The sequence below is a fragment of the Salvia miltiorrhiza genome, chromosome 1, assembly GCF_028751815.1.
Source record: "Salvia miltiorrhiza cultivar Shanhuang (shh) chromosome 1, IMPLAD_Smil_shh, whole genome shotgun sequence".
In the NCBI taxonomy this organism is placed as follows: Eukaryota; Viridiplantae; Streptophyta; class Magnoliopsida; order Lamiales; family Lamiaceae; genus Salvia; species Salvia miltiorrhiza.
The window spans coordinates 60,750,563-60,777,689 of record NC_080387.1 but is presented as its reverse complement, the minus strand read 5'-3'; the positions used below and the strand labels follow the sequence as shown (position 1 = coordinate 60,777,689).

Genomic DNA, 27,127 nt, shown 5'->3' with positions numbered 1-27,127 from the left:
ACTTTTATTTATTTATTACTGAATGCAAATCAAGAAAGTTTGCTTGTTTTAGGTTTGTATGACTGGAGGCAGAGAATCTATTTATAGAGGTATTCCACTAAGATTATTGCGGCCATAAATAAATAGAAAAGTCAGCTAATTAATAAATTGTGTTGAATTCAGAATGGATTTTCAGCATTTGCCTGTTAATCGATAAAACTGTTATGTTTGCTCAATAAAAAACCACGTTAAATGCATCTAAATTCACGAACTTTAGTCAAAATTCATTTTTATTACAAACTTTCAAAAATTCATTTTTATACACCAACTTTGGGATCCTTTCAATTTTAACAGCAAATTCATCTCTGACAATTTAAAAACACACGTGGCTCTTTGGGTAGGCTCAATACCTTCCCCAAAGCACACGAGAACACTGATAGGTTGGAAGATAAAGGTTAATTAGTGAGGCTACACGTCAGTGATACGTGTGTTTTTAAATCGCCGGAGATGAATTTGTTGTTAAAATTGAACAGGATCACAAAGTTGATGTATAAAAATGGATTTTCGAAAGTTCGTGTTAAAAATGGATTTTGACTAAAGTTCGTGAATTTAGATGCATTTAACCCTAAAAAACCTAAATCTAAAATTATTTTTTAAATTTATATTTTCAATAGTTGAAAAATCAATTAAATTTTATTAGTTGATAATGAGTTTAAGTATATAAATTCAACAAAAATCAGTAACAAGTATGAATGATAATTAGAATTAGTTATGCATCTTATGGATATATCAAGATGTACAAAACCATCTATTTGCATAGATATATAGTAATTAACTATGCTTTTTTGAATGAATATTCATATTATATTTATTCAATCATTTTGTTAAAATGCAAATTTTTTAAATAAAGTTCATTCGGCATTCGGGACATCCTATGGATGAACACCCTTTTATGTTAGAGGCTTAATCTTCACCGTCCACTTTCTCCCAACTAATATATACATACGATAAATCAAAATCCTAATATATTATTTCTCATGTCCCGTTATTTGTGACTCATTTCTTTTCGCCTCAAAAATTAAAGAGAATGTATAAATTATATAAACGTGATAGGGCCACACATTTTCAAGAGTTAATTGTTATTTTTTTTATATAGAAATTGATCGCGAATAGTAGTACAAATCAAAATAGAAAACGTGCCACAAATTGTGGGAAATAGATGGGGTACATAATAAATATGTTAAAATTATGAATTTGAATTCTATAAAGAAACCAATGTAATGGAGGTCAAATTAATAAATATTGAATCCAATTTAAATTTTATAAAAACTCAACATTATCAAATACATAAATTGTATGTACTAATCTTACATAAATAATTAAATCCGACCATGTTTTTCATGCAATAAATTTTTTTATGAGAAATTTAACTACACTCATAATTTCTATATAATTTTGAAAATAAGATATGATTTATTTTCATAAATAGAATTTCTTGATTCATTAGTTAAGTTTAATTTTGTAAGGCTAGTTCTAAAAAAAAATACAACACTTAATAATAATGTTTTATTATTATTTTTTGAGACGGGAACCAAAGAATATGATTACGAAAAGATCCTGAATCGAAGACGGGAAATCATGAATCCACAGCCTAGGCGACTCAAGACTAGGCGCAAATTGCGCCAGACAATGGGCCACGGAATTAGCCGACCGCGCACACCCAGCAGGCAGCTCTCCCAAGCAAGCCCTCCGATCCTGCCATGACTCCTGCTCAATGCTCCTACAGCCATCACTTTCGCTAACATGGGGTTCGGCAGCCTTAATTTACTTCCCCCTTATCGTCCCGGATAACAATCCCCACACCCAAAACTCCATCAACATCCACTCTCCCACTTCGCCTTCCCTTTCTCAAAGGAAGAGAAAAAGCAGGTCGAGCACTCTGGAAACCGCCACACTCTCCTCCTCTGATGCCAATCATGCTTCCATCTACATAACATACTCCATATCTGCCACACCATGATACACCAAAATCTCAAACTCTTCCCCACCAAACTCAGCCCGGATGACTCACCAAATCAACTTCACGGCCTTGCTTCATGACGGCCCAGAACCGCCACTCCTGCCATATGTCTTTTATGCAAGAGCAATACGTACACCAGGGCATGTTCCGTAGTATCCCATCGGCTCCAGCATCTATTACACACACCCTCAACAGGAACATGATGGCCTCTCAAGTTAACCTCAGTTGGACTGAGATTTGAATAAATAATGTTTTATTATTTTAGTTGGATACACGTGTTTGGTCGTTTTCTTAATCATTTTTCGAGTCATTTTAGCTCTAGGGTTGGAGATTCAATTGGGTTTAATTGATTTGCTTGTAAATTATTGATGCACTTTATCCGATTCAATTGTTTGATATTCGATTTAGCAATTGATCACTGCTTGATTGTGTTTGCAACGTGTGAGATTGAGAGAATAACTCGTTGCTTGACCGTGGTTGAATTGGAATTAGACTTAATCGGAAACGTGTAGTCTAATAATTGATGAATTCATGTGATTTAATTAGCGTAGACTCATGCTTGAATGTGAAAACTATAGTTTGAGCACATACATTAGGAGAATTTTGTGAGTTTATGAATTGTGCATGATCTTCACTTGTTTATTGATTTTCGTTGTTTTTGATACACTACTTGATCACTTAAAAATTGATTCTCGTGGAATACGACTTGGATCAACTTGTCACTCTACGATTGACCTCGTTCTCTTGCGAGCAATCTAGAGAGTATACTTTAGGTTGAACAACACGCCAAGTAACTTGAATAAAAATGATAACAATTATTTTATATATATTTAAATTTTAATTTACAATGTTTTACCGATAACATTTTTTATTAGTGGGTTAGTGGAAAAAAAAAGGTTAAACATTAGACAGATGCCGTTCACTTTTCAAATAAAGTATAGATGGTTTCAATAAATTTAAATTATGTGCAACTATAAAATTACATAATTATTCTACCAGAAAATTAAACACAAAAATAAAATTGTAAAGGAAGTAGAGAGAAAAAAATTTAGTTTAAAACTTTTTTTAATCTTAAATCTATTTTCTACATATTATATTGAATTAAAACTCTTATCGTCATCTTTACTTAGAGAGACATATTGAATATTTTGTCATAATCAAAACTACACAATTTTTGGATGAAAGAAAAAGAAAAGAGATATATAAAGAAATAAAAAAAACTATAAAAAAAACTGAAAAATATTATATAGATATAGATTTATATTAAATATAGTTTTTTATTAAAAAAATATGCAATATACATCTCAAATTAAAAATTATGATAAATTTTTTAATTTGATTTAAAAATTATCAAAAATAAATAAGATATGATTATTTAAAAAATATGTTTTCTCTCTCCTCCCACCTTTTCTCTCTCATCTTACCTCACATTTTTATTTATCTTCTCTCCTCACCCCTTTCCATTTTTCTCTCTCACATTTCTTTTATCTCCTATTTATTCTCTCATTTTCATAACTTTATTTTTTCTCTCTTATTTTCTCTTTCCTCTAGTATATACCCTTAACTTCTAATACATTTCCCTCAATTATATTATAATTTCTAGAATGCCACAAAATTGGAGGGCAGTTTTTTTTTAGTAATAAATTGTGTTTTCTATATTATACTCCATAAATTATCAGTGTTGAATAATTGTGACATCGATCATTACATAATATTTTTCAATCAACAATACAATTATGTAAGTTACAGCCAAATTTAGATTTAGTTGAATTAATTCTCATAAATAGAGGATGACAAAAATGATTCCAATTAAATGATCACAAGCCTCCCAGTTATATCATCACTAATTGAACCGGCCACGTCCTTTTGTGCTTGACATAGGCATCACTCCTAATCCTATATGCTTATTGAAAGTCTATTAGTAAATTTTTTGGGGAACTTAATTGAAATTAGGCGCATTAATTTGCTGAAAAGTCAGAAAATGCATTTTGTTGACCTATATATATTAGGGTTGTATACGAATCAAATAATTTTGTTCGATTTGGTATTCGTGTTCGAATTTTGATATTCGTATTCGAAAATTTACGAATCGAATTCAAATACAAATAATATTTTTGATTCGATTAGTTACCAAATACAAATTGAAAATTTTGATATTCGATTCGATATTCGTAAGTATTCGATTCGATTAAATATTTATGATATATATATATATATACATGCAATATTTTATTTATAACTATCTAATCTAATTATAATTGTATAGAGATAATTAATGAAAGGAATGTATAACAACAACCAACCTAAACCTTATTATTAAATAGATAAGCTAATAAATTATAATTAAATGAATTAAACAAAAAACAAAAATTATTAAAAATAAATCTTAATATCTCTAAGCCCTAAATTCAAGAGCAAGCGCCCACCTTTCTTTCACTTTTATGTGTCTAGGTTGAATATAGAATCTTACATTGTTTAGAATATTATTTAAGATATTTTTTATAAAATTTTGAATTGAATCGAATATTCGAATCAAATACGAATAGTTCGAATATTAATTTGAATCGAATACGAATCCGATTTATTATTCGAAAGGTATTCGAATATTGATTCGAATATTGAATAATTTCATGAATACAAATCGAATACAGTGATATTCGCTTCGATTCGATTCGTCTACAACCCAAATATATATCAAGCTCCTTTTGAAAACTAATTTATATCTATATCTATATCTATATATGGTTTAAAACTTTTTTCACTAATTTCTCTCTCTTCTCTTTTTTCTATTTTAATTCTTTTTAAAAAGTAGTCAAATTTGATTTATCAAAATAAGATCATAACACGATCTTTAAATTTATAACATATTAAAATTTCAAAGTAAATGCTTTTTCTTCTTTTCTTTTCTCTCTCTTTACTCCCTTATTTCTTCTCTCTCCTTTTTCCTCTATCCTTTGTTTTAGGGTTATTAGCATGTAAGTACACATTTTTGTTTTTTAAAATTTTTAAAATTTAACATGACTTTTATTTTCTACCCACAAATATATGAACTTAGTATTTTTTATTCTTGATTTTTGACATCGACAAGGAAAAACTCTAATTTTCTATTGACGTGAAAGTCGGAATACTATGACATTCACTCTCCAATAAAAAATAATGAATACAACTATGCTATTCAAGTGCATATTCCATAGTCCACGTCATGTATTCCGTTCTTATTTTATTTAGTGATTCTTATTTGAACCTCTCCCTATATATATATATATATATATATATAGGGAGAGGTTCAAATAAGAACCACTAAATAAAATTAGAACGGAGAACCATTTTAAGCCATTCGATCATCAAGATCTACGGTGGATGCATCATCTTGGTGGATGAATGCAGATCCTGGGTTCGAATCCTGAAGGGAGCAAAATTTTTATTATTTTCGGATGCATTAAATTTAATAGTGAATGCATTAATTTATATAGCAGATGCATTGATTTTAGTGGTTCTTATGTTCTCACGATAAGTGTGGTTCTCATTATAACCACACCCTATATATATATATATATATATATATATATATATATATATACATAGAGAAAAGATCAAGTAGTACTCAAGCCTTATGTAATACTATGTAGTACCAATTCTGGACTGTACATTTTGTTTATGTTGCGCACTAAGAACGCGACACATGGCAGAGGCTTTGCAATGAATAGATCTACACAGTTGATCTACTCATAATCTAACGGTTGAGATTTAATCTTAAAGAAATCGTACATAAATGTATGAAATTTGTATAGAACGCATGTGAATTCATGATGTAAATATCTGAATTGCGAAAATTAAAATTTTGCTACCTATGAGATTTGAACTTGATCAGGACCATGAATTCATCCCATAAGGTGATGTATCAATCGTAGATTTTGATGATCTAAGGACTGAAAATGATTTTAATTTTATATTTTAGGAGTTATTTTTATTTTAGCCTCACTCTAGTCAACAATAAAATTATCTATTAATTGTTGTGAAATTTAAACTTTAGATTTAAAATAATTTTCGTAAATAAACGCTAAAATGCCCATTTTTGTTGCCAAACCTCCCAATTTTTCACCACTAATTGATCTTATCTCCTTTTATGCTTAAAATAGCTATATTCCTAATACCTAATATTGCATGTCAAGCACATTAATTGGTTGGAAAGTAAACTTTGAGTTACAACAGAGATCTAAAATCTCTCCGCAAAAAAGGAAATTTGACAAACAACTGCTGCAATTTTGTTTTCTCAAGAGACTTAATTTATTAAAAGGTCACATTGTAGCGACACAATGTTACAGATACCAAGTGATATGCATGTGTCACAAAATTAGTTGCATCTTTAAGTATAAGTTTAGCACCCACACATGTATCAATATATACTTTTGTTAACATAAAAATGTTTACATTTTTTAACATTAAAATATTTTTATCATGCATAGGTGTCACAATGTATTGTTCTGAAATAGAAATTTTATTAAAAGGAAAATAGAAAGAACAAAAACAAGTGAAAGCACCCGCGAGAAGCCACGAGAAACCGAAAAACAAACAAGACTAAGAGAACATTTTTAGAGGATCATCCTCATCAAAACAATCTTCGTCGTCAAGCATATCTCCCCATCTTTTAGAAACCACGGTCGACATAGCACGAGCAGCGTCAGAAGAAGAAGAGTCTATTACAAAATTTTGCATAAGCGTGCCTTCAGAATGAGCATGTTGCACTTTTTTCAAGAACTCCATTGGCGACGAAGAGTCAAGAACGGCTCCCTGCAAAACAGCACCAGCGACACGACCAGTTGCTTGTTTTTCCGAGGACATACCATTCTTGATTATACGCCGGAGCCGGTTCTTGATAGAGGAATCAGAAACCTTCCCCTTCTTGGAAGCCCCTTTCGGACGCCCACGACCGCGAATTATGGGGGGATCCTCCATTGTCGCCTTTCCTGGCGTCACAGTCAAAGCCATGTCTGTATTACTACAATGCATAGTGACAATATCAACATGTGTATCTGACACTATAGTAGTTTCCACCGGATGTCGGGTAGTGTCATTCATCACCGGAACAATCTCCATACCAACAGACTTGTCCGCCCTGTTATCACCAACCGAGTGTTCAGAGACAACCTCATTATCCAACTGAACCTCAGCATCCAACGACTCCAGAGCAGCAAAGGGGTTGTGAAGGTCCACCTGCGCAGCCTCAGATCCAAGATTAAGGGAACCAACGACTTCCTCCCTTGTTGAATCCGGGAAGGTGTCCATCTCGTCATCCCCAAGAGCAGAGTCACGATTCGAGGGGGTCAGGATTCCACCCTTCTCATAAACAACCATCTGAAGAGAAGCCTCAGAGCAGGCCTGTTTACGATCCACTTGTTTCCATTTGGAGCGATGTTGCTGAACAGGGGCTGGGTCAGTACCTTTGCCAGCTGGTTGATCCTCAGTATCATTCATCCCCTCTTTAGATCTCCTGCAAGAGGTAGTAGCATGGCCAACAACACAGCAAGAGTGACAATAATATGGGAGGTCTTCATATCCGAATTCGAGAACAAAAACCCGATCCCCACATTTGACATCAAAAAAATCAGGCACAGCCTTGGAGACATCCATCTCAACCAAAATACGCGCAAAATGACCCACAGAAGCATGAGCAGATAAACCATCAATAACAATTGGTGCCCCTACGTGTCTAGCAATACCAGAAAGCACCTCCGGATGCCAATACTCGTGAGGTAAATTAAAAACACGAATCCAAACTTGTGCTTTAGTGGATGAATCCTTGTATGGATCAAAATTTGGGACCCAAGTCTGCAAATGCAAGATGCCCGGACGTAATTTCCATGTATTTTTAGCGAAAGCCAGCGCCATATCTTCCGCAGAGGAGAATTTCAGGGTGAAGTAACCTTTACCCAGAGGAATAATTTCCCAAGATAAATCCGGCTTCCATATCTGCTGTAACTCGACATGCAAATCAGCAGCAAAACGAGGACGATCCCCCTTGCGAAGGATAATCCGGCCATGCAGGGCATGAGAGAATGATCGCACTTGTCGTTGATGGAACCCTTCCGAAATGATAAGACAGGGTTTATCGTTCACCAAAGAAGGCTGTAGAACCGTGAAGTCATAGGCAGGAACATCAGCTTGCCGACTTCCCTTCGTCTGTTTGAGAGTATCCGCAAAAGATCGACTGGATTGTTGTGCTTTAGATTGACCCTTCCCGACGAACTGTTCTAGTGGCGGCATAGCCGAGGTCGGCCCCCCAAGCCGAAGAGGAGACGACGTCTCCGCCTGAGAAGGCGGTGGAGTTTTCTGTGCAGCCAACTGCGGAGAATCAGAATCCGTCTCCTTCTGATCAGATGGTGAGTAGGCGTCCACCGGAGAGACGACGCTGGCCGTAGGAGAAGGCCGAGAACCAGGCAAAACGGGACAAGAGACGTAGTTATTTGAGACCTGCGGGAACGGTGGGAGGGAAGCCATAATAGCCCCGTCCCCAAGAAAGGACGCAGAGAGGAGAAAGCCGGAGGCTAGACGGCAGCTCGCGCCGCCGCGTGGACAGCCCGGAGAAGAAAGGCGCGCATCCTAGGGATCTGTTTTCTTGAAAGAGAAACAGCCCAGATCTGGATCGGGCAGATCTTAAGGGTGCGGCTGTAGAGCTGCTGCGGTGTGGCGGGCGACGGCGTGCCGTTGTCTGGAGGCTGCTGACGGGAGTGCCAAGATCATCAAGTCGCCGGAGACACGCCGTCGCCGTGCTGGTGTGGCCTGCGTGCGGGAGGCGGCTGCGAGCTTGCGGCTGCTGGGCTGCGGCTGGGATGGTGGGAGGCTGAGCACGGGGGAAACCGGGAAGCGGCGCCCGGCTGGGATGGTGGGAGGGATCTGAGGGGCCGAACGCCGTGTGTCGGTGGGGACGGTCCGGACGCCGGCAGATGGGAAACGGAGGGCGTAAAGGTCAAGCCCGTGGGCTGCGCATGCTCTCTCAATACTATGTTTTCTATTTGATTACTCCCTCCAACTCGAGGTTCAATAATTTACTTTTTGTTCTTCGTCACAATGTATTGTTAAAGACATACTTTTTTAATCTCGCAATACTTCAAAATTATGTCACTATTAGAAAATCATAAAGTGCTGACATCTTTGATCTAAAACATTAATCACTTAGAGCATCCGCATCGCTTGCACGATAGCGGCCTACTCGTGTAAGACTGCTATCGTGTAAGCCGATGCAACCCTCACTTTACATGAGGGCTACACGTTCTATCGTGTAGCCCGATCGACCGTTGAAAATAGGCGCGTGTTTTACACGCGCCTTTTAAAAAAAATCAAATATTTGAATTTTGAATTTTGAATTTGAAGGCAGCTTTGACTGCCTCGATTTACGTGCAAATTTGAGCGTTCGAATTTATTTATTTATTTATTTTAATATTTTTTGTAGGATTTGTTTTTTATTTTATTAAGTTTTATGTAATTTTTAGGATTTCAAAATTAATGCAATTTAAATTTGAAGTAAATTGTGTGATTTAAATTTATGAAATTAAACTTAAATGAAAAATAGAAAAATCAAAACTAAAAAAATCATGTAGGCTATCATATAACACCAATGCAGCTTCTTTACACCATGTGGTCCCCCCTCATAAAGTAAGCTATCATGTAACACCAATGCGGATGCTCCTATTAAGCCAACGCACGCGTAATAAGTTCTATTACAATCTGTTACTTTTTTTCTTCATAATACATGGTAGAATATATAGGGTTGGCAAATTTAATTAGCTGAGCTTTTGGATATAATTAACTAATTAATTTGAGAGTACAATTTATACCTTTCGCATTTTCTTCTAATTTTTGTAAGAAACTAATTAAGGCAAACAACACAGCATTCGGCCACCTCAATAAAAACAGGTTGCTCCCACTCTTACGACCTAAAACAAGCAATTAATTCTTTCTCGATTTGCATTGAGTAAGAATTCCAAATGGCTTCAAATGCTATTTTATTAATCACATTAGCCCTCTTGAATTTCATTTGCATCTCCTTCGCCTTCGACCCTCGTCCTCTTCAAGATTTCTGCGTTGCAGATCCCCCGGGAAACGGTACACATTCTTCATTCCTATGTTTAATTATTTTGCTAGGGTCTCCTCGATCGTTTACTGCTAAATTATTACATAAGAATGATAACATGATAATATATTTTTCAGCAACATGCAAGGACCCAAAAGCAGTCACCGCCAACGACTTCTTTTTGAGCGGTCTTGATCGGCCGGGACCCTTTAATGCGTACGGCGTCGCCTTCGTCCTAGCCTCGGCAAACACGGTGCCGGGGTTCAACACTCTTGGCCTGACATTGGGACGTGCGGAGTTTGCGCCTAATGGATACTTGCCGCCACACATTCACCCTACGTCTTCGGAGGTCATCTATGTGGCGGAAGGTATACTCGAGGTCGGATTCGTAACCACGTACCCACAATACAAATATTACAGCAAAGTTCTGAACAAAGGTGATGTTTTCATCATCCCTGTCGGCCTCCTTCATATCCAGCGAAACGTGGCGAGAACAAAGACTGTGATATTGGCGGCATTCAACACCCAGAATCGCCGCATTATTTATATCCCCGACTCTGCTTTCGCAGCGAAGCCCGCCATCAATAGCCTTTATCTAGCCGCAGCGTTTAAGCTGAATGAGAATACCGTCAAAGACTTGCAGACGAAGCAGTGGTATATGTAATCGATCGTTATATGTTACTTTTACGGGGTTTGTGTAATTAATTGTGTTCGACTCCCTCTATTTGAAAATAAAATGTTATTCGATGTTGGTTGTGCATCCAAACTTTTGTATTGATCAGTTAAACATGAATGTCTAATTACTAAGATTTAAAAATTACCACATATAACACCATATAAGTAAAATTTGCTAATCCTCTACCAGCAAAAAGAGCGTATATTGTACGCTTAATTAATATTATTTTATTTGATAAATATAAAAATAATTAATATTGTTTTATTTTTATAAAAATAAAAATAAAAATATAATATCTATTATATTTTTTTTAATTAACAATTTTGTCTATTTGAATCTTCTATTATAATAAAATCTCTTTGAAATAATACTCAAGTTGTAGTGGCTCCTCCACCCGGAGACCGGCCATAAGCTGTATGTATCTAAAGATATGTCTTTCACAACTGTATTCTGTTGCGTAGTTTAGCTGCTTTCATGATAAGATAATGTCACATATGATTCTGTAGTAGTTGTTCCGTCTTCTATGCAAAACCCCTATAACAGAACCAACACTACAAGTAAGAGGTTTGTTAATTGGTAACTGCTTGAAGATGAACATGCTATTGTCTAACTTATGTATCTTTTTGCAGGGAAGGGAGATTTTACAGAGCACTGTTGATCTTGTTCAAAATACTCTAAATCTAGAGGTCAGTTCTTGCACAAGGTTGCTTGGTTTTTAAGTAATTTTAAACTTCTGCCCATCGAATTTCTTTAAATATTTGTTTTGTCTAAGCAGATTATTTATGGAGACGCAGATTCAATAATGATATATAGTGGACTCGATGATATTGGAAAAGCTTGATTCAATAATGATAAAAAGTAGAGCAAGCTTCCTAAAGGGCTATGTTTTTGGGACTGCATCTTCTGCTTATCAGGTAACCTTTTCATTTTGAAATTAAAGCATAAAAAATCAAAAATTACCGAGGGAAATCTTCCTCGATATTTTAATAAAAGTGTTCGAAAATTACCGAGGGAATTTTCCCTCGGTAAAATTAATACTCAGCCGACACTTGACCCGACGTAAAAGTTAGTGAGGGATAATTCCCTCGATAAATTTACCGAGGGAAATTTCCCTAGGTAATAATTTTACCGACATTGAATTTAACGACGGGCTCTTTTAATCGGTGATCTCTCGGTAAACAATATTACCGAGGGAAATTATATATTTACTGAGGGAAATTTCCCTCGGTAAAAAATTAATTTTTTGTTGTGTGTGCACCGTTTCCCGGGGGATCTGCAACGCAGAAGTCTTGAAGAGAGGTGAAAATGAAATTAAAGCGGCTAATGTGATGAACAAAATAGCAATTGAAGCCATTTGGAATTCTTAACTTTTTTTATTTGTTACTAAATGCAAATCAAGAAAGCGTGCTTGTTTGAGGTTGTAAGACTTGAAGCAGCCTCTATTTATAGAGGTATGTGTTACAATAAGATTGGAACACTGTATTATTGCGGCCTTAATTACATAGAAAAAGTTAGGACTAGAAGAAAACATGCCGGACACCAACGGAATTTACGATGGAATATTTAATAAATATTTATTTGTATTCAGAATGGATTAATTTGCCTGTTAATAGGATATATTGTAATATTTGTATTTTGGGTAGGTGGTTATGAATCCCAACTCCGCCTAACCTTGGACCACATAGATGAGGTCCGACGCTCTAGGGTGGGTGTGCGGCGGCAAATATCCATTCGGCTTCAAATCCGCACGCACAAATGTCTGGCCTTGATGGTTGAACCCCGGCACTGTGTCTCGGCCAACCCGGCGCCGTACGGATTAGAAGTGTTTGCGGGATCCAGACCGCTGAAGAAGATTCTGGGTCCTCGCATGCTGCTGTTATGGTACTTATATATAGACGGGGATAAATTAAGAAAAATCTTGAAGAGGACGAGGCTCGAAGGCAAAGGAGATGCAAATGAAATTGAAGAGGGCTAATGCGATGAGCAAAACAGCATTTGAAGCCATTTTGAATTCATTATACATGTTTATCAAGAAACCTTGTTAAAAGGTTGTAAGAATGGAAGCAGCTTCTATTTATAGAGGTGTCGCGGCCTTAATTAATTACATAAAAAAACTCAGCTCAGTAAAAAAAAAATTATTTGTATTAAGAAGGGATTTGCCTGTTAACATGGACAGATCTAAAATTTGTTGAAAGGGGCTGAACTTGTTGAAGTATGGAGTTTGAAGATATCGATACTACATAGGGGTTTGGGGGCGGTTTGTACAGTTCATTTTTGTGTCTAAGTGGAATCTTAAGAAACTGTAGGATTAGAACTCAATTACTTATTATAATAAATAGTTGTTCTTTCTATTGATTCAACAACAAGTGCATTAAATGTACAGAATTAAAATGCAACCTCTATGTGTTTTTTTTTTTAAAATTGCATCATCTTTTACAAAAATAAACTAATTTTCATTATTAATATTTCATAATCTTACTTTAACTAGAATATTGACTCAAATTCAACATTGAAAATTAACTAAGAAATAGAATTGGGACAAAAAATATTACTCCCTCCGTCCCAACAAAAACGGTCCGCTTCTTTTCGGCACGAGATTTTTTTTTTTTTTTTTTTTGAACGGGAAAGATCTCTATTATATTAAAGATCACGAGCAGCAATATCCAAGAGCCAAGCCGGAAAACTTGACTCCCAGATCATTACATCAGACGAAATTGCGGCAAAATTTGCCAAACAATGAGCCACTCTATTGGCTTCTCTACGAGCATGACGAAAATCACTAACAATACTCTCCTTAGCACAAACGAAAACCTCGAACAAATCATCACTTAGAGAGTCCAAACCTTTGAACTCCTCATTAACAACATGTATCGCGAGCATGGAGTCCGAGTACACAAGCAGCGGTCCCAACTCTTTGTCCATGCAGAATCCAATACCGAGCATCAAAGCATGCAACTCTCCCATGAGAATAGTGTCCGTCCTCCCCACCCTATGCGCTGCAGCAGCGATTAACTTCCCCATCTCGTCCCTCACCACGAAACCTACACCAGTCGCCCCTCCATCCTCATGCACAGAAACATCAACATCCAGCCGGAGCATCCCATTCGGTGGAGGTTGCCACTTGCGGTCCCCTTCAATCGGCAGGCATCTGTTCCTCGACAGAATGTTTTTCCGGGCTTCCTGGAAAGAGCACAGCTGGGTCGCGCACCCTTCCACCAACTCGAGCTCACCTCTAAAAACTGGATCGTGCTTAACTCGACAGAGCCAAGTCCACGTCCACCACAACGCCATGCAAAAAATGTCAAACTCGCCCTCTCCTTTCTTCTCCAAAATCTTCCAGCATAAGTCCTCAAGCGTGAGGTGCTCCATATGTTTCAAGAGATACCACCAAGCAGTTTGCTTCCAAGCTTCTCTAACCTTGTCACAAAAGATAAGGCAGTGTGTAACCTTCCCCCAATCTCTTCGGCACCATGAGCAAATACCCGAACAAGGTATATGTCTTTTTTTCAGATTTTCATCAGTAGGAATGAAATTAGAAGTAGCTCTCCACATAAAAACCCTCACCTTGGGCGGAACATTTGAATTCCAAATATGACTCCACCACCGTTTGGTTGCCGAGGAAGTTGTCGAGCCGTGTCCATCATAGAAACCCGTCTCCATTAGGTACCCCGACTTCACTGTATACCTTCATTTTTCATCATAGCGCCAGAACCGCACGTCCTCCTCCTTCCTGCTCTCCCGGTCTAAACTAAGAACAGCTGCTACTTCATGAGGAAGAAAGCTTAACTCAAGTTTTGTTTTATTCCAGCCCCCATCATCTCGCAAGAAATCAGCCACCATCACTCCCTCGCTATCTACTCCCAAACCCCGTCCTCCTTCCCCCTCCATTGGAATCCAAGGATCTACAAAAGCTCTAACCCCAGTTCCGTTCCCAATTCTCCACCTTATCCCCTTCCGTAACAAGCCCCCTCCCCAACAAATCGATCTCCAGGTAAAAGATGCATTACAAGGTGGTACAGCATCCAACATATCTCCATATCTGTAGTATCTTTCTTTGAACAGTCTAGCCACAAGGGAGTCCGGGAATTTAATCAATCTCCACGCCTGCTTCGCAAGAAGCGCCCTATTAAAAGCCTCAAGACGTCGGAAGCCCACTCCACCTTTAGATTTTGGGGCGCAGAGATTCTTCCAAGAAGACCAGTGCATCAACTTCCTATCTCCCTCATTGCCCCACCAGAAATTACAGCACTCTCTTTCAATATCACTACAAACCGCAGCAGGCACCCTAAAACAGCTCATGGTATACGTTGGCATAGCTTGGATGATCGATTTTATAAGCACCTCTTTCCCCCCGTAGGAAAAGAATTTATTCTTCCAAGAGCTAAATTTCTTGCAAACCCTCTCCCTTAAGTAATCAAACTGCACTCTCTTTTGTTTGACTATGAACGTGGGTAATCCCAAGTAAAGGGAGTGTAAAAGATTGTAGTGTAAAAGTGTGTAAATGTGTGTGGGGTCACATTATTTGTGGTGTAAAATTATTACCAAAAATGGAAATGCACCACTTTTGTTGGGACGGCTAAAAAAGAAATACGCACTGCTTTCATTGGGATGGAGGGAGTACAAATTTAACAAACTAATATGACATAAATGTTAACAAATTAATTAGCGTGGATAATTATGCTATATATGATTATTAAAACATTGTATTATGTTCTCTCTCCCATATTCTTATATATACTCCCTCCGTCACGCGAATCTCGTGTCAATTCTTTTCGACACGAGAATTAAGAAAATAGTATTTAGTGTGTTAAGTGTGGTAGGTGAAAAAGTGAAAAGGTGAATAAATGAGAATTTTTTTGCCATATAAGAAAATGACTCAAGATTCGTGGGACGACAGAAAAGAAAAAGTGACTCAAGATTCGTGGGACGGAGGGAGTATATAACAATAATAATAATTGAAAAACAAAAAACAGAACTCAAAATCTGGAAGGGGCCGAGCTTCAGCCCCCCATCCGCCACTGCATCTTCTTTATAATAGGATTAACCTATGTGGCATGCTTAGAATTGTTCCATTTCAATAATTTACCATATATAATCTTCATCATTTATTAATTAATTAACTATTACATTTCCATATAAAGATTCATTAATCTTAATAAATATAATTAATAATAAATGTATATATATATATAATATTAACTTACATATAATCTAAATTAATAAATTTTATTATTTATTTTATATCGATAAAAATTAATCTTAATAAATACAACAACAACAACAACAATAATAATAATAATAATAATAATAATAATAATAATAATAATAATAATAATAATAATAATAATAATAATAATAATAATGACTTACATATAATCTAAATTAATAAATTTTATTATTTATTTTCCTTCAATAAAAATTAGATTTACATGTCTGACAAAAAAAAAGTTATAATTTATATTCAATAAATTATTTTAATTGAATGTTAGTGATTAGATGTATATTCCCTCCGTCCCCAAAATAAGTTCCTCTTTGGGGATGACACGGGTTTTAAGGAAAAATAGTGGAGAAAAATATGTTATAATTAGTATTGGGAGTGGTGAAAATGTGAAAAAAGTGTTATAATTAGTGTTAGGAGTGGTGAAAAAGTGAAAAGTAAGAATAAATAAAGTATTATTAGTAGTGGGGTAGTTGTCCAAAAATAGAAAGAAAGAAAAAAGGAACTTATTTGGGGGACGTCCCAAAAAGGAAAAAGAGGAACTTATTTCAAGGACGGAGGGAGTATTTGTTATTAATTTTATATTTCTCAAAAGCGTATATATTATATGTATATGTTGAAATATATTACTCCCTCCGTCCCTAAAATAACTTCCTCTTTTTCCATTTTGGGACGTCCCCCAAATAACTTCCTCTTTCTTTTTTTCCATTTTTGGAAACCTACCCCACCACTAATAATACTTTATTTATTCTTACTTTTCACTTTTCACCACTCTCAATACTAATTATAACACTTTTCACAACTTTCAATAATAATTATATCACTTTTTCTCCATTATCAATACACTTTACAACTTTTTATTAAAACTCGTGCCGTCCCCAAAGAGAAAGCCATTTCAGGGACGGAGGGAGTATACTGTATGAATTTATATATATATATAATACTCCCTCCGTCCCACTAGACTTGTCACTTTTGAGTTGGGCACGGAGATTAAGAATAAAGGGTTAAGAGTGTAAAGTAGGTAGGGTCCACTTATTTTATGTGAGTAGAGAAAGTAGGGACCACATACTATTTTAGGAAAGTGCCAATTCTAGTGGGACAAACAAAAAAGGCAAGTGTGCCAAGTCTAGTGGGACGGAGGGAGTATTTATCTTCTTAATTTTCAATAAAATCAATTTTAAATTGAGTTTGAATTGAGACATGCACGTGTATGTAAATTATAAACGGGTTCGGTCATTGATTTACATGTTTGAATAATAAGGCACAAATTCTATAACTTGATTACTTTAAAACAAAATCTTATTTTATGTCTATCAAAATAATTAAAATTTTATTTTTTATAAAATATATCCGTACATTTTATTTGTATAGGGAAGAAAAATATATTTTTCATATCTAAAAACTTTATTTGTTTCAGTTTCGTTAATAATAATAATAATAATAATAATAATAATAATAATAATAATAATAATAATAATAATAATAATAATAATAATAATAATAATAATAATTATTATTATTAAATTAGTAATGCATAAATGAAGAATTTAGATAAAGAACAATAGAGGATATGATGTTAAAATACATTAGAAATCTTTAATTATGTATTAAATTTATAATAATCTCAATCGAGTGAAGAATTCATATAAATCACCTCATTTCACATTGTTTTTTTTTTAATATACGGCTTCACTAAAATAAAACTTATACAAGAAGAAGCTCTTGCTCTCCGAATTAAAAATCTATATTTAATTGGTGGAATGATTGAGACTAATACAATTTGAATTGCTACAAGCGAGATGATTCTCAAAACCCAATTAAATGATGATACTCACAAGTTAAATTTGTTCTTTCAAACTCCAAACGAGATGATTCTTGGAACCCAATTATAATTAATATTTGAAGCTAATAATGCATAAAAGTTAATTTGCCAAGATTTTTTCAAGTTCCATACAAAATGATGTTTACAAGTTAGTTATGATATTAGAAGCTCCAAATCATACAATCTCACTAGTCAAATTTGATTTTTAAACCTCCAGATTGTGATGTTAAAAAAATTGACGCATAAAAATTTATTTTTTTGTATTTTAAGGTCTAGACGAGATAATGCTCAAAAGTTTGGTGTTCAAACATTAGATTTCGTGTTCCGGGCTTTAGATGATGATATGATCTTACAGGGTGGTTTAGATGAGATGATGCTCAGATGAAATAAAATCTTCAATATTGATTTTTTTTCAAAATATTACTCCCTCCGTCCATAAAAGAACTTCCTAGGAGGGAGTGGCACGGGTTTTAAGAAAAAGGTTGTTGAGTGTATTGAGAGTAGAGAAAAGGTTGTTGAGTGCATTGAGAGTGGTGAAGAAGTGTTATAATTGATATTGGGAGTTGTGAAAAAGTGAAAAATAAGTAATTATAAGTGGTGGGGCATAGTCCAAAAATAGATAGGAAATTTTTTTGTGGGCGTCCCAAAAGAGAAAGATATGAAGTTCTTTCATGGACGGGGGGAGTATTAAATAAAAATTTATATAAAAATAATATTTATTATTCTAACAAAAGGTTAACATTTAATTGAGGAATATGATTCAGATTAATATAATTTCAACTATATTACCTTAAATTAAATAAATTTAAAAATAATTTATATATAAATAATTATTTATACAAAAATAATACTCCTCCGTCCCTCAAAATTATGCATGGAAGTTTGTAATAGATTATGAGTAAATATATAGTATAAGTTAAAAGGGTAAAATTGTAAGAATTATATGTGGAGTAGTGTCTAAAAATAGGATATGTATAATTTTGAGGGTCGTACCAAAAAAGAAAGGTATGCATAATTTTGAAGGATGGAGAGAGTATCGTATAATTTAAATAATAATTTAAAATAATTTTCCATCGAATTTCGACAGGTTACGCGCTAATATACGTTAATTGGATAATACGCTATGATTCTGAATCAAGTCTCGAATTAATTTTATGTAGTAATTTATATAATTATTAGACTAAATTTCCTGATTTCATTATGCTAATTAAAGTCGAAATAATTTTATGTAGTAAATTATAATTTGAATAAATTTCCTGATTTCATACTGTGAATAAATTTGTAATATTATAAATTTATAATATAGAACCTATCACGGTGAGACTAACCAAAGTCTCTATTCACTTTTGGAAAAACTGGCAGCGCATGCTTAAAAGCTGGCGACTTTTTCTTGGAGGGGCCGATATTTTTGACCGACTCCCACCGGAGCCGGCGCCGCTTCCCTCAACCGGTGAAGCACAGCAAAGTGCTCGCTGCCCAGGTGCCTTCCTCCCAGCAGCAACACAGGCAGACCAGCAGCGCGGCGTCGTCCTCCAGCTTGCTGCAGCGTCGTCCCGCTCACGATCCAGCAGCAGCAGCAGCGCGGGCGCGGCGACCGGTGCAGATCCAGCAGCAGCAGCGCGGCGACCGGTGCAGGCAGACCAGCAGCAGCAGCGCGGCGAACCCACCGGTCCGGCCGTCCACCTGTCTCGGACCTCCCTAGCCGCCACCGGACTGGAACCTCGTACTGCTGCTCCGGCAGTCCAATGACTACCTCGCCGGCCGGAGCTCATGATAAGGGAGCTTCAAGAACTCCTCCCTCAAGCTTTTATGTTGAAATATAAACTTGATTTTAGAAAATATTAATTTGTATAAGAAGTATCTAGAATTAAAAAGAACAAACTAGAATCAAATAAAATAAAAGAAAGAAAAAGAAAAATATAGAGTATTCTAGAAAAACCTACTAAGTGAAGGAAATTAGAAGAAAATTCTAGAGACTATTTTAAACCATAAGTTAAGTCGGTCATTGAAGAAATAACCGACATTGTACACTATAAATATGTATTGTATCATTTCAATTTGTGATGTGAAGAAAAAGTGATTAGTGGAGAAATAAAATATTTCCTTGCTTTTCCTAACACACACGTCCACATTTCCAAACACTATTACCTTTAATATAAAGTCATCCATCCAATCAATCCCTCCAAATTAATTAATTCTCCCACATATATATTTTCCATATTTCCAACAAAGTGGTATCAGAGCCACAAGATTCTACTTGTGGTATGGCGAATTTACAATCGTTTCAAGTCCCCATGCTCAACAAGAGCAACTTCGACAATTGGAGCATCAAGATGAAGGCGCTATTGGGAGCCCACGACGTTTGGGAGATCGTGGAGAACGGCTACGAAGAGCCGCAGGATGAGGCCGCACTATCCCAACAACAAAAGGATAGATTGCGAGATGCGAGAAAGAGAGATAAGAAAGCTCTCTGTCTCATTTATCAAGCGCTGGGGGACGACGATTTCGAGAAAATCTCAAACGCGAGCACCGCCAAAGAAGCATGGGAGAAGCTCCAGAACGCGTGCAAAGGAGCGGAGCAAGTAAAAAAGGTACGACTTCAAACTTTAAGAGGAGAGTTTGAGTCTTTGCATATGAAAGAGTCCGAATCAATTTCGGATTATTTTTCAAGAGTCTTGGCGGTTTCTAATCAAATGAAAAGAAATGGTGAAAAATTGGAGGATGTAAGAATTATGGAGAAAATATTACGGTCACTAACCCCAAAGTTTGAGCACATTGTGGTGACGATCGAAGAAACTAAAAATTTGGAGGAGATGACAATCGATCTCTTGTTGGGGTCGTTGCAAGCATATGAGGAGAAGCAAAAGAAGAAGCAAGAAATTTCAGAGCAACTTTTAAAGTTGCGAGTAAGCCCAAAAGAGAAAGAAGAAGATTCGAGCAACAGCCATGGACAATTCGGGAGAGGACGTGGCCAAGGACAAGATCGAGGCAGAGGCCGTGGACGTGGACGTGGACGAGGACGAGGAAGCTTCGTCAACAGTGGTGAAAGAAATGAGTTTACAAGTGGTCGGGGGAGGAGCAACCCGCAGTCGAGGTACGATAAATCTTCGATAAAGTGTTATAATTGCCATAAATTTGGGCACTATGCTTCCGAGTGCAGAAGTGAAAAAGTAAGGATTGAAGAGAAGGCCAATTACGCCGAAAGTACAAATCAAGATATTGGTAGTGTGCTTCTGGCATATAAAGGAGAAGCTGGAAGACAAGATGACACGTGGTACCTCGACACTGGTGCTAGCAATCACATGTGCGGGAAAAGAAATATGTTTGTGGAGCTCGATGAGTCGGTAAGTGGCAACGTCTCCTTTGGTGATGAATCTAAAATTCCAGTTAAAGGAAAATGAAAAATTTTAATCCGCTTGAAGAATGGAAATCATGAATTTATTTCCAACGTTTATTACGTGCCCAATATGAAAAATAATATCTTGAGTTTGGGACAACTCTTAGAGAAAGGTTATGATATTCACATGAGAGATTATAACCTTTCAATAAGAGATGGCAAAAATAATCTTATTGCCAAGGTGCCAATGTCTAAAAATAGAATGTTCTTATTGAATATTCGAAATGACATGGCAAAATGCCTGAAAGCGTGTTACCAAGATAAGTCTTGGTTGTGGCATCTACGGTTTGGGCACTTAAATTTTGGCGGCTTGGAGTTGCTATCAAAGAAAGAGATGGTGAGAGGCCTACCATCCATCAAACATCCCGATCAACTCTGCGAAGGTTGTCTACTCGGGAAGCAGTTCAGAAAGCCGTTTCCAAAGGAGTCAAGCTCAAGAGCTCAAAAGCCACTGGAGTTGATTCATGCTAACGTGTGTGGGCCAATAAATCCAAGCTCCCTGGGTAAAAATAATTATTTTCTGCTATTCATTGATGATTTTTCTAGAAAAACGTGGGTATATTTCTTGAAGCAGAAGTCGGAAGTATTTAATGCATTCAAGAAATTCAAAGCTGCCGTCGAGAAGGAGAGCGGACGACAAATCAAGGCCCTGAGGTCCGATCGAGGCGGAGAATTCACGTCAAGGGAGTTTCTAGGATTTTGCGAAGCAAATGGAATTCGACGGCCCCTGACAGTTCCGAGATCCCCCCAACAAAATGGAGTGGCGGAAAGAAAAAACAGAACAATTATGGAGATGGCGAGGAGCATGCTAAAGACGAAGAATCTGCCTAACGAGTTTTGGGCCGAAGCAGTGGCGTGCGCGGTGTACCTATCCAACCGATCGCCGACAAGGAGCGTGTGGGGAATGACTCCACAAGAAGCCTGGAGCGGGAGAAAGCCAGGAATTTCCCACCTAAAGGTATTTGGAAGCAAAGCCTACGTGCATGTACCAGATGAGAAAAGGAAGAAGCTCGACGATAAAAGCGAAGCATTCATCTTTATCGGGTACGACTCTAACTCTAAAGGCTATAAGTTATATAATCCAAATACCAAGAAAACAGTGATAAGTCGAGACGTCGAGTTCGACGAAGAAGGAGTATGGGATTTCAACTCCAACGGTGACTTCACCTACATCCCACAGTTAGAAGAACAAAGTGCAGAAGAGCAAATTGGAGAAGTCCAACAAGAGCCAGTGACTCCACCAGCTTCACCAGTGCCAGTCACTGAAGACTCGCCACCATCTTTCTTAAATGAAAGAGCCACACCACGAGCAAGGAGTTTGGGCGAGATATATGAGGATACTGAAAGGTTAGAAGATCTTACCTTATTTTGCCTATTTGCTGACTGTGAACCTGTTAGCTTTGAAGAAGCAGCAGATAGTGAAAATTGGCGAGTCGCGATGGATGAAGAGATCAAGGCCATAAAGAAGAATGATACGTGGGAGCTCGTGACACTACCGAAAGGGCACAAGGCTATCGGAGTCAAGTGGGTGTATAAAATTAAGAAGAATTCCAAGGGTGAAGTGGAAAGATATAAAGCGAGGCTCGTCGTGAAAGGATATAGTCAAAGAGCTGGAATTGATTATGATGAGGTATTTGCTCCTGTCGCTCGCTTAGAAACTATCAGACTAATACTCTCTCTTGCAGCCCAAAATAGATGGAAGATTTATCAAATGGATGTCAAGTCAGCCTTCTTGAATGGGTATATAGACAAAGAAGTCTATATCAAGCAGCCAATGGGCTACGAGGTGAAAGGGCAAGAAGATAAAGTCTTGAAGTTAAAGAAGGCCCTATACGGACTAAAGCAAGCACCAAGGGCATGGAATAGCAGGATCGATAAGTACTTGGAGGAGAATGGTTTCACCAAATGCCCTCACGAGCATGCTCTCTACGTGAAAGCCAATGGAGGAGATGTCTTAATTGTGTGCTTGTATGTAGATGATTTGATTTTCACAGGAAATAATCCAAAGATGATTGAGGAGTTCAAGAAAGCCATGTCAAAGGAGTTTGAGATGACAGACATTGGGCTGATGGCGTACTACCTCGGCGTGGAAGTCAAGCAACTCGAAGATGGGATCTTCATCACACAAGAAAGATATGCCAAGGAAATCCTCAAGAAGTTCAAGATGGAGGGCTGCAAAGCAATCAACACGCCAGTGGAATGCGGGATAAAATTATCCAAGAATGATGGAGGAGAAAAGGTGGACCCGACATTGTTTAAGAGCTTGGTTGGAAGTTTACGGTACTTAACTTGCACAAGGCCGGACATTCTTTATGCGACAGGACTCGTGAGTCGCTATATGGAGAATCCAACCACTACGCATTTTAAGGCGGCAAAGAGAATTCTTCGCTACCTCAAAGGTACGCTCAACTACGGCCTATTCTACTCAAGTACTAATCAATATAATCTTGTCGGGTATAGTGATAGTGATTGGGCCGGAGACAATGACGATCGCAAGAGTACAAGCGGTTTCGTATTTTTCATGGGAGATACTGCTTTCACCTGGATGTCGAAGAAGCAACCCCTAGTCACGCTGTCAACATGTGAAGCTGAATATGTGGCTGCTACATCCAGTGTTTGCCATGCAGTTTGGCTACGAAGTTTACTAGAAGAGCTCGGATGGCCACAAAATGAGCCAACAACGATTTGCGTGGATAATAAGTCAGCAATCGCGCTCTCAAAGAATCCGGTGTTTCATAATCGAAGTAAGCATATTGACACTCGCTTCCACTACATCAGAGAATGCATTGAGAAGAAGAAGGTTCAAGTGGAATATGTGAAATCACAAGATCAAATCGCCGACATCTTCACAAAGCCGCTCAAATACGAAGACTTTATCAAGTTCAGAAGTTTGCTCGGAATGATAAATCAAGTTTAAGGGGGGATGTTGAAATATAAACTTGATTTTAGAAAATATTAATTTGTATAAGAAGTATCTAGAATTAAAAAGAACAAACTAGAATCAAATAAAATAAAAGAAAGAAAAAGAAAAATATAGAGTATTCTAGAAAAACCTACTAAGTGAAGGAAATTAGAAGAAAATTCTAGAGACTATTTTAAACCATAAGTTAAGTCGGTCATTGAAGAAATAACCGACATTGTACACTATAAATATGTATTGTATCATTTCAATTTGTGATGTGAAGAAAAAGTGATTAGTGGAGAAATAAAATATTTCCTTGCTTTTCCTAACACACACGTCCACATTTCCAAACACTATTACCTTTAATATAAAGTCATCCATCCAATCAATCCCTCCAAATTAATTAATTCTCCCACATATATATTTTCCATATTTCCAACATTTTATTCGATGACTCATTCGGCTGCTCGGGCCACCTCGTCGGCCGAAAATCAGGATAAGGGATTCCTAAATCTTCCCTCTGTTTCTGCGAATTTTGAACACCCTCAAGCTCGATATTCTTCCGCTCGGTCTATATCTGCCACGGTTGGTAACAGCGAGGTGAAGACTACTGAGGCCCAGGATGCCACTGGGAAGACATCGGCCACAAATCCTTGTGTTGCCGATTGCACGGCAGTTGATAGGAATTCTGTAAATCCTAGCGTGGCAGATAACGCTAGGATTTCTTATGCTAGTGCTACTGTTAAGCGACCTGTTAAACGGCAAGATTTAGCTGCTCATGTTTTTCATGATTTGCGTCCAACGAAAGAAGGAGATCAATTCTCTCTCAAAATTCCTAAGGCTTTATATTTAAAGGAGGTCCAAGCTTTTGAGCATGCACTAACAGGACGACTACTGTTGGGGAAAGGCGATAAGCCACGTTCAACTATGGAGTTGAAGTCGGAACTTCAACAGATTTGGGGTATAAATTCTGACTGGCAACTGATTCCGCTGGGAAAGGGATTTTACACGCTCCGTTTTACTACAGTGACTGATAAAGCTACGGCAAAGGCGAAGGTGATCTGGGAGCTGTCAAAGGGTCTTCTTCGGCTCCGAGAGTGGACTCGCAACTTTGATCCGTTCAAAGAAAACTCTCCCTTGGCGAATGTTTGGGTTCGAATTCATTATCTTCCTATCGAGTATTGGAATCTACAAGTTCTCTCTGGAATTGGACGTTACTTGGGCCATCCTCTAAAGATCGATGGTGCTTCGGCAGGTAGAGATTTTGGACATTTCGCCCGTATTCTTGTTGAAATAGATATGTCTCACCCTCTTCCTAATACTCTTCTTATTGATATGGAGGATTTTTCTTTTCATATTGAGTTTGTTTTCGAAAATCTCCCTCTTTATTGTGGTCGTTGCAAGATTACGGGACACTCCCCCGATAGATGCCGCAAGTCGAAGTTTGGGGGGATGGGTGAGCAGAATGACACTGTGAATGACAAGGCGAAGCTTACGCAAGTTCACAATGGGCCGCATTGGCAGGCGGCGATTACCTCGAACGAACAGGCTGCAAACCCGGCGCAGTCAGAGTTTGGGCAGCAGGAGGCTGCCCCTTTGAAGAAGCAACAGCAGGTTGCTCATGCTAAACCTGCTGCGGCTTGGTCAAAGGTCGCCGAACAGGCGGTAAAAAAACAAATTGTTGTTCCGGTTCTTCAGAAAGAGGCTGTCGAGACGCGAAATGCATTTCAGGCTCTGGACTTGGAGAATAATGCGGAGAATTGTTTGGAAACGGGCGTGGATCCTATTTCTGGACCGTCTTTCGGGGTTCATTTATCTGAGCCGGATTTGTTGGACAAAATACTGGTTCCGATTCAGGGGGATAAAGATGTGATTAAAGATAGTGACTTGGTCATTAACGAGGAGGACTCGGATGTGGAGGAAACTTTGGAGATGGAGGCTCCGGATGGCACGGGTTTGAACACACCGCTTATTGACGACACAACTGTTGCTCTCGAACGTGACCAAACTTTGGACAAAAGCGGGGGTGTTTCGCATGAAGGTAACAAGGATTTGTCAACTCTTGGCCCGGACAATATTACTAGTCGCATTAGTCGGTTAGAGGAGCAGGTTAGTCAAGGAATGCAATTACTCTCGGACAAGACGACCAAGCGGGGACGTGGCCGCCCAAAGGTCACGGGAAATGGCATGGGAAGTGAGCCGATGCAAGCAGTTCCAGAAGGTAGCATAAAAGGTCGCCTCAGGAATGCGGAGGATATGGGCTACAAGCCGAGGAACTTTGTGGTTGATTATAGCAATAGTGATAGCATGAATGCAATGAATAATATAGTTCATAGACGTTGGTCAGATGAGATGGACGACTATCCTGATTTATGGGATCGTTAGTGTCTTCAGGTTTCTTTGTTTAACGATCTCTTTTCGAGTTTCGTGCCCTTAGTCTGCGTTTTGTGCTCTCAAGGGATTTTTTTACTTTTTCTTTTATAAAAAACCTCAAAAAAAAAAAAAAAAAACCTATCACGTATTTTAACATTCTAAATAGTTTTCATTAACAATTAGAAATAATTTACCTTTTAATACTATTAATTTATCAAAAAAAAATACTAGGTCAAGCTTTCTCTAAATTTAGGGTTAATTGCATATAATATCACGAACTTTGCCCGACGATCTTTAAAAATTCCATTTTTTTTCAAATACTTTGACATTTGTTCAATTTTCCCCACGGTTTTTTTCCCCCTCAAATCTGAATCGACGTGGTGCTAACGTGGCTCGCTGGCACACGTCATTCTGGCAAATGAAACTCTACGTTCAGTGTAAACATTGAAACCCTAGTTCCTAAATTTAAAATATATATATATATATATATATATATATATATATTCCACGTCAATGTTACGTGTAAAATTAAATCCAGATCACTGCTATATCATTTTTCCGGTCATCGAAAAAAAAATAATGGGAAAATTGAACAAATGTCAAAGTATTTGATAAAAAATAGAATTTTTAAAGATCGTGTGGAAAATGAATGATGTGTGTGAATTAGTT

The 27,127-nt window shown here is 37.2% G+C and overlaps 1 protein-coding gene across 1 annotated transcript; it reads left to right on the top strand.

Moving 5' to 3' along the window:
• Nucleotides 1–9,822: 9,822 nt before the first annotated feature.
• On the top strand, nt 9,823–12,228 carry LOC131000645 (germin-like protein subfamily 1 member 11). Its single transcript, XM_057926662.1, has 4 exons — nt 9,823–10,102; nt 10,208–10,724; nt 11,376–11,432; nt 11,522–12,228. Exons 1-3 carry the CDS (start codon nt 9,985–9,987, stop codon nt 11,422–11,424), a joined length of 684 nt encoding a protein of 227 aa, XP_057782645.1. The 5' UTR covers nt 9,823–9,984; the 3' UTR covers nt 11,425–11,432; nt 11,522–12,228.
• Nucleotides 12,229–27,127: the final 14,899 nt, after the last annotated feature.

What these genes read in the sequence shown, in the direction of transcription:
- LOC131000645 (XM_057926662.1), top strand. Translation starts at nt 9,985, where the DNA reads ATGGCTTCAAATGCTATTTTATTAATCACATTAGCCCTCTTGAATTTC. An exon ending in TGCAGATCCCCCGGGAAACG is followed by an intron (nt 10,103 to 10,207) that starts GTACACATTCTT and finishes TATATTTTTCAG; the next exon opens with CAACATGCAAGGACCCAAAA. An exon ending in GACTTGCAGACGAAGCAGTG is followed by an intron (nt 10,725 to 11,375) that starts GTATATGTAATC and finishes ATCTTTTTGCAG; the next exon opens with GGAAGGGAGATTTTACAGAG.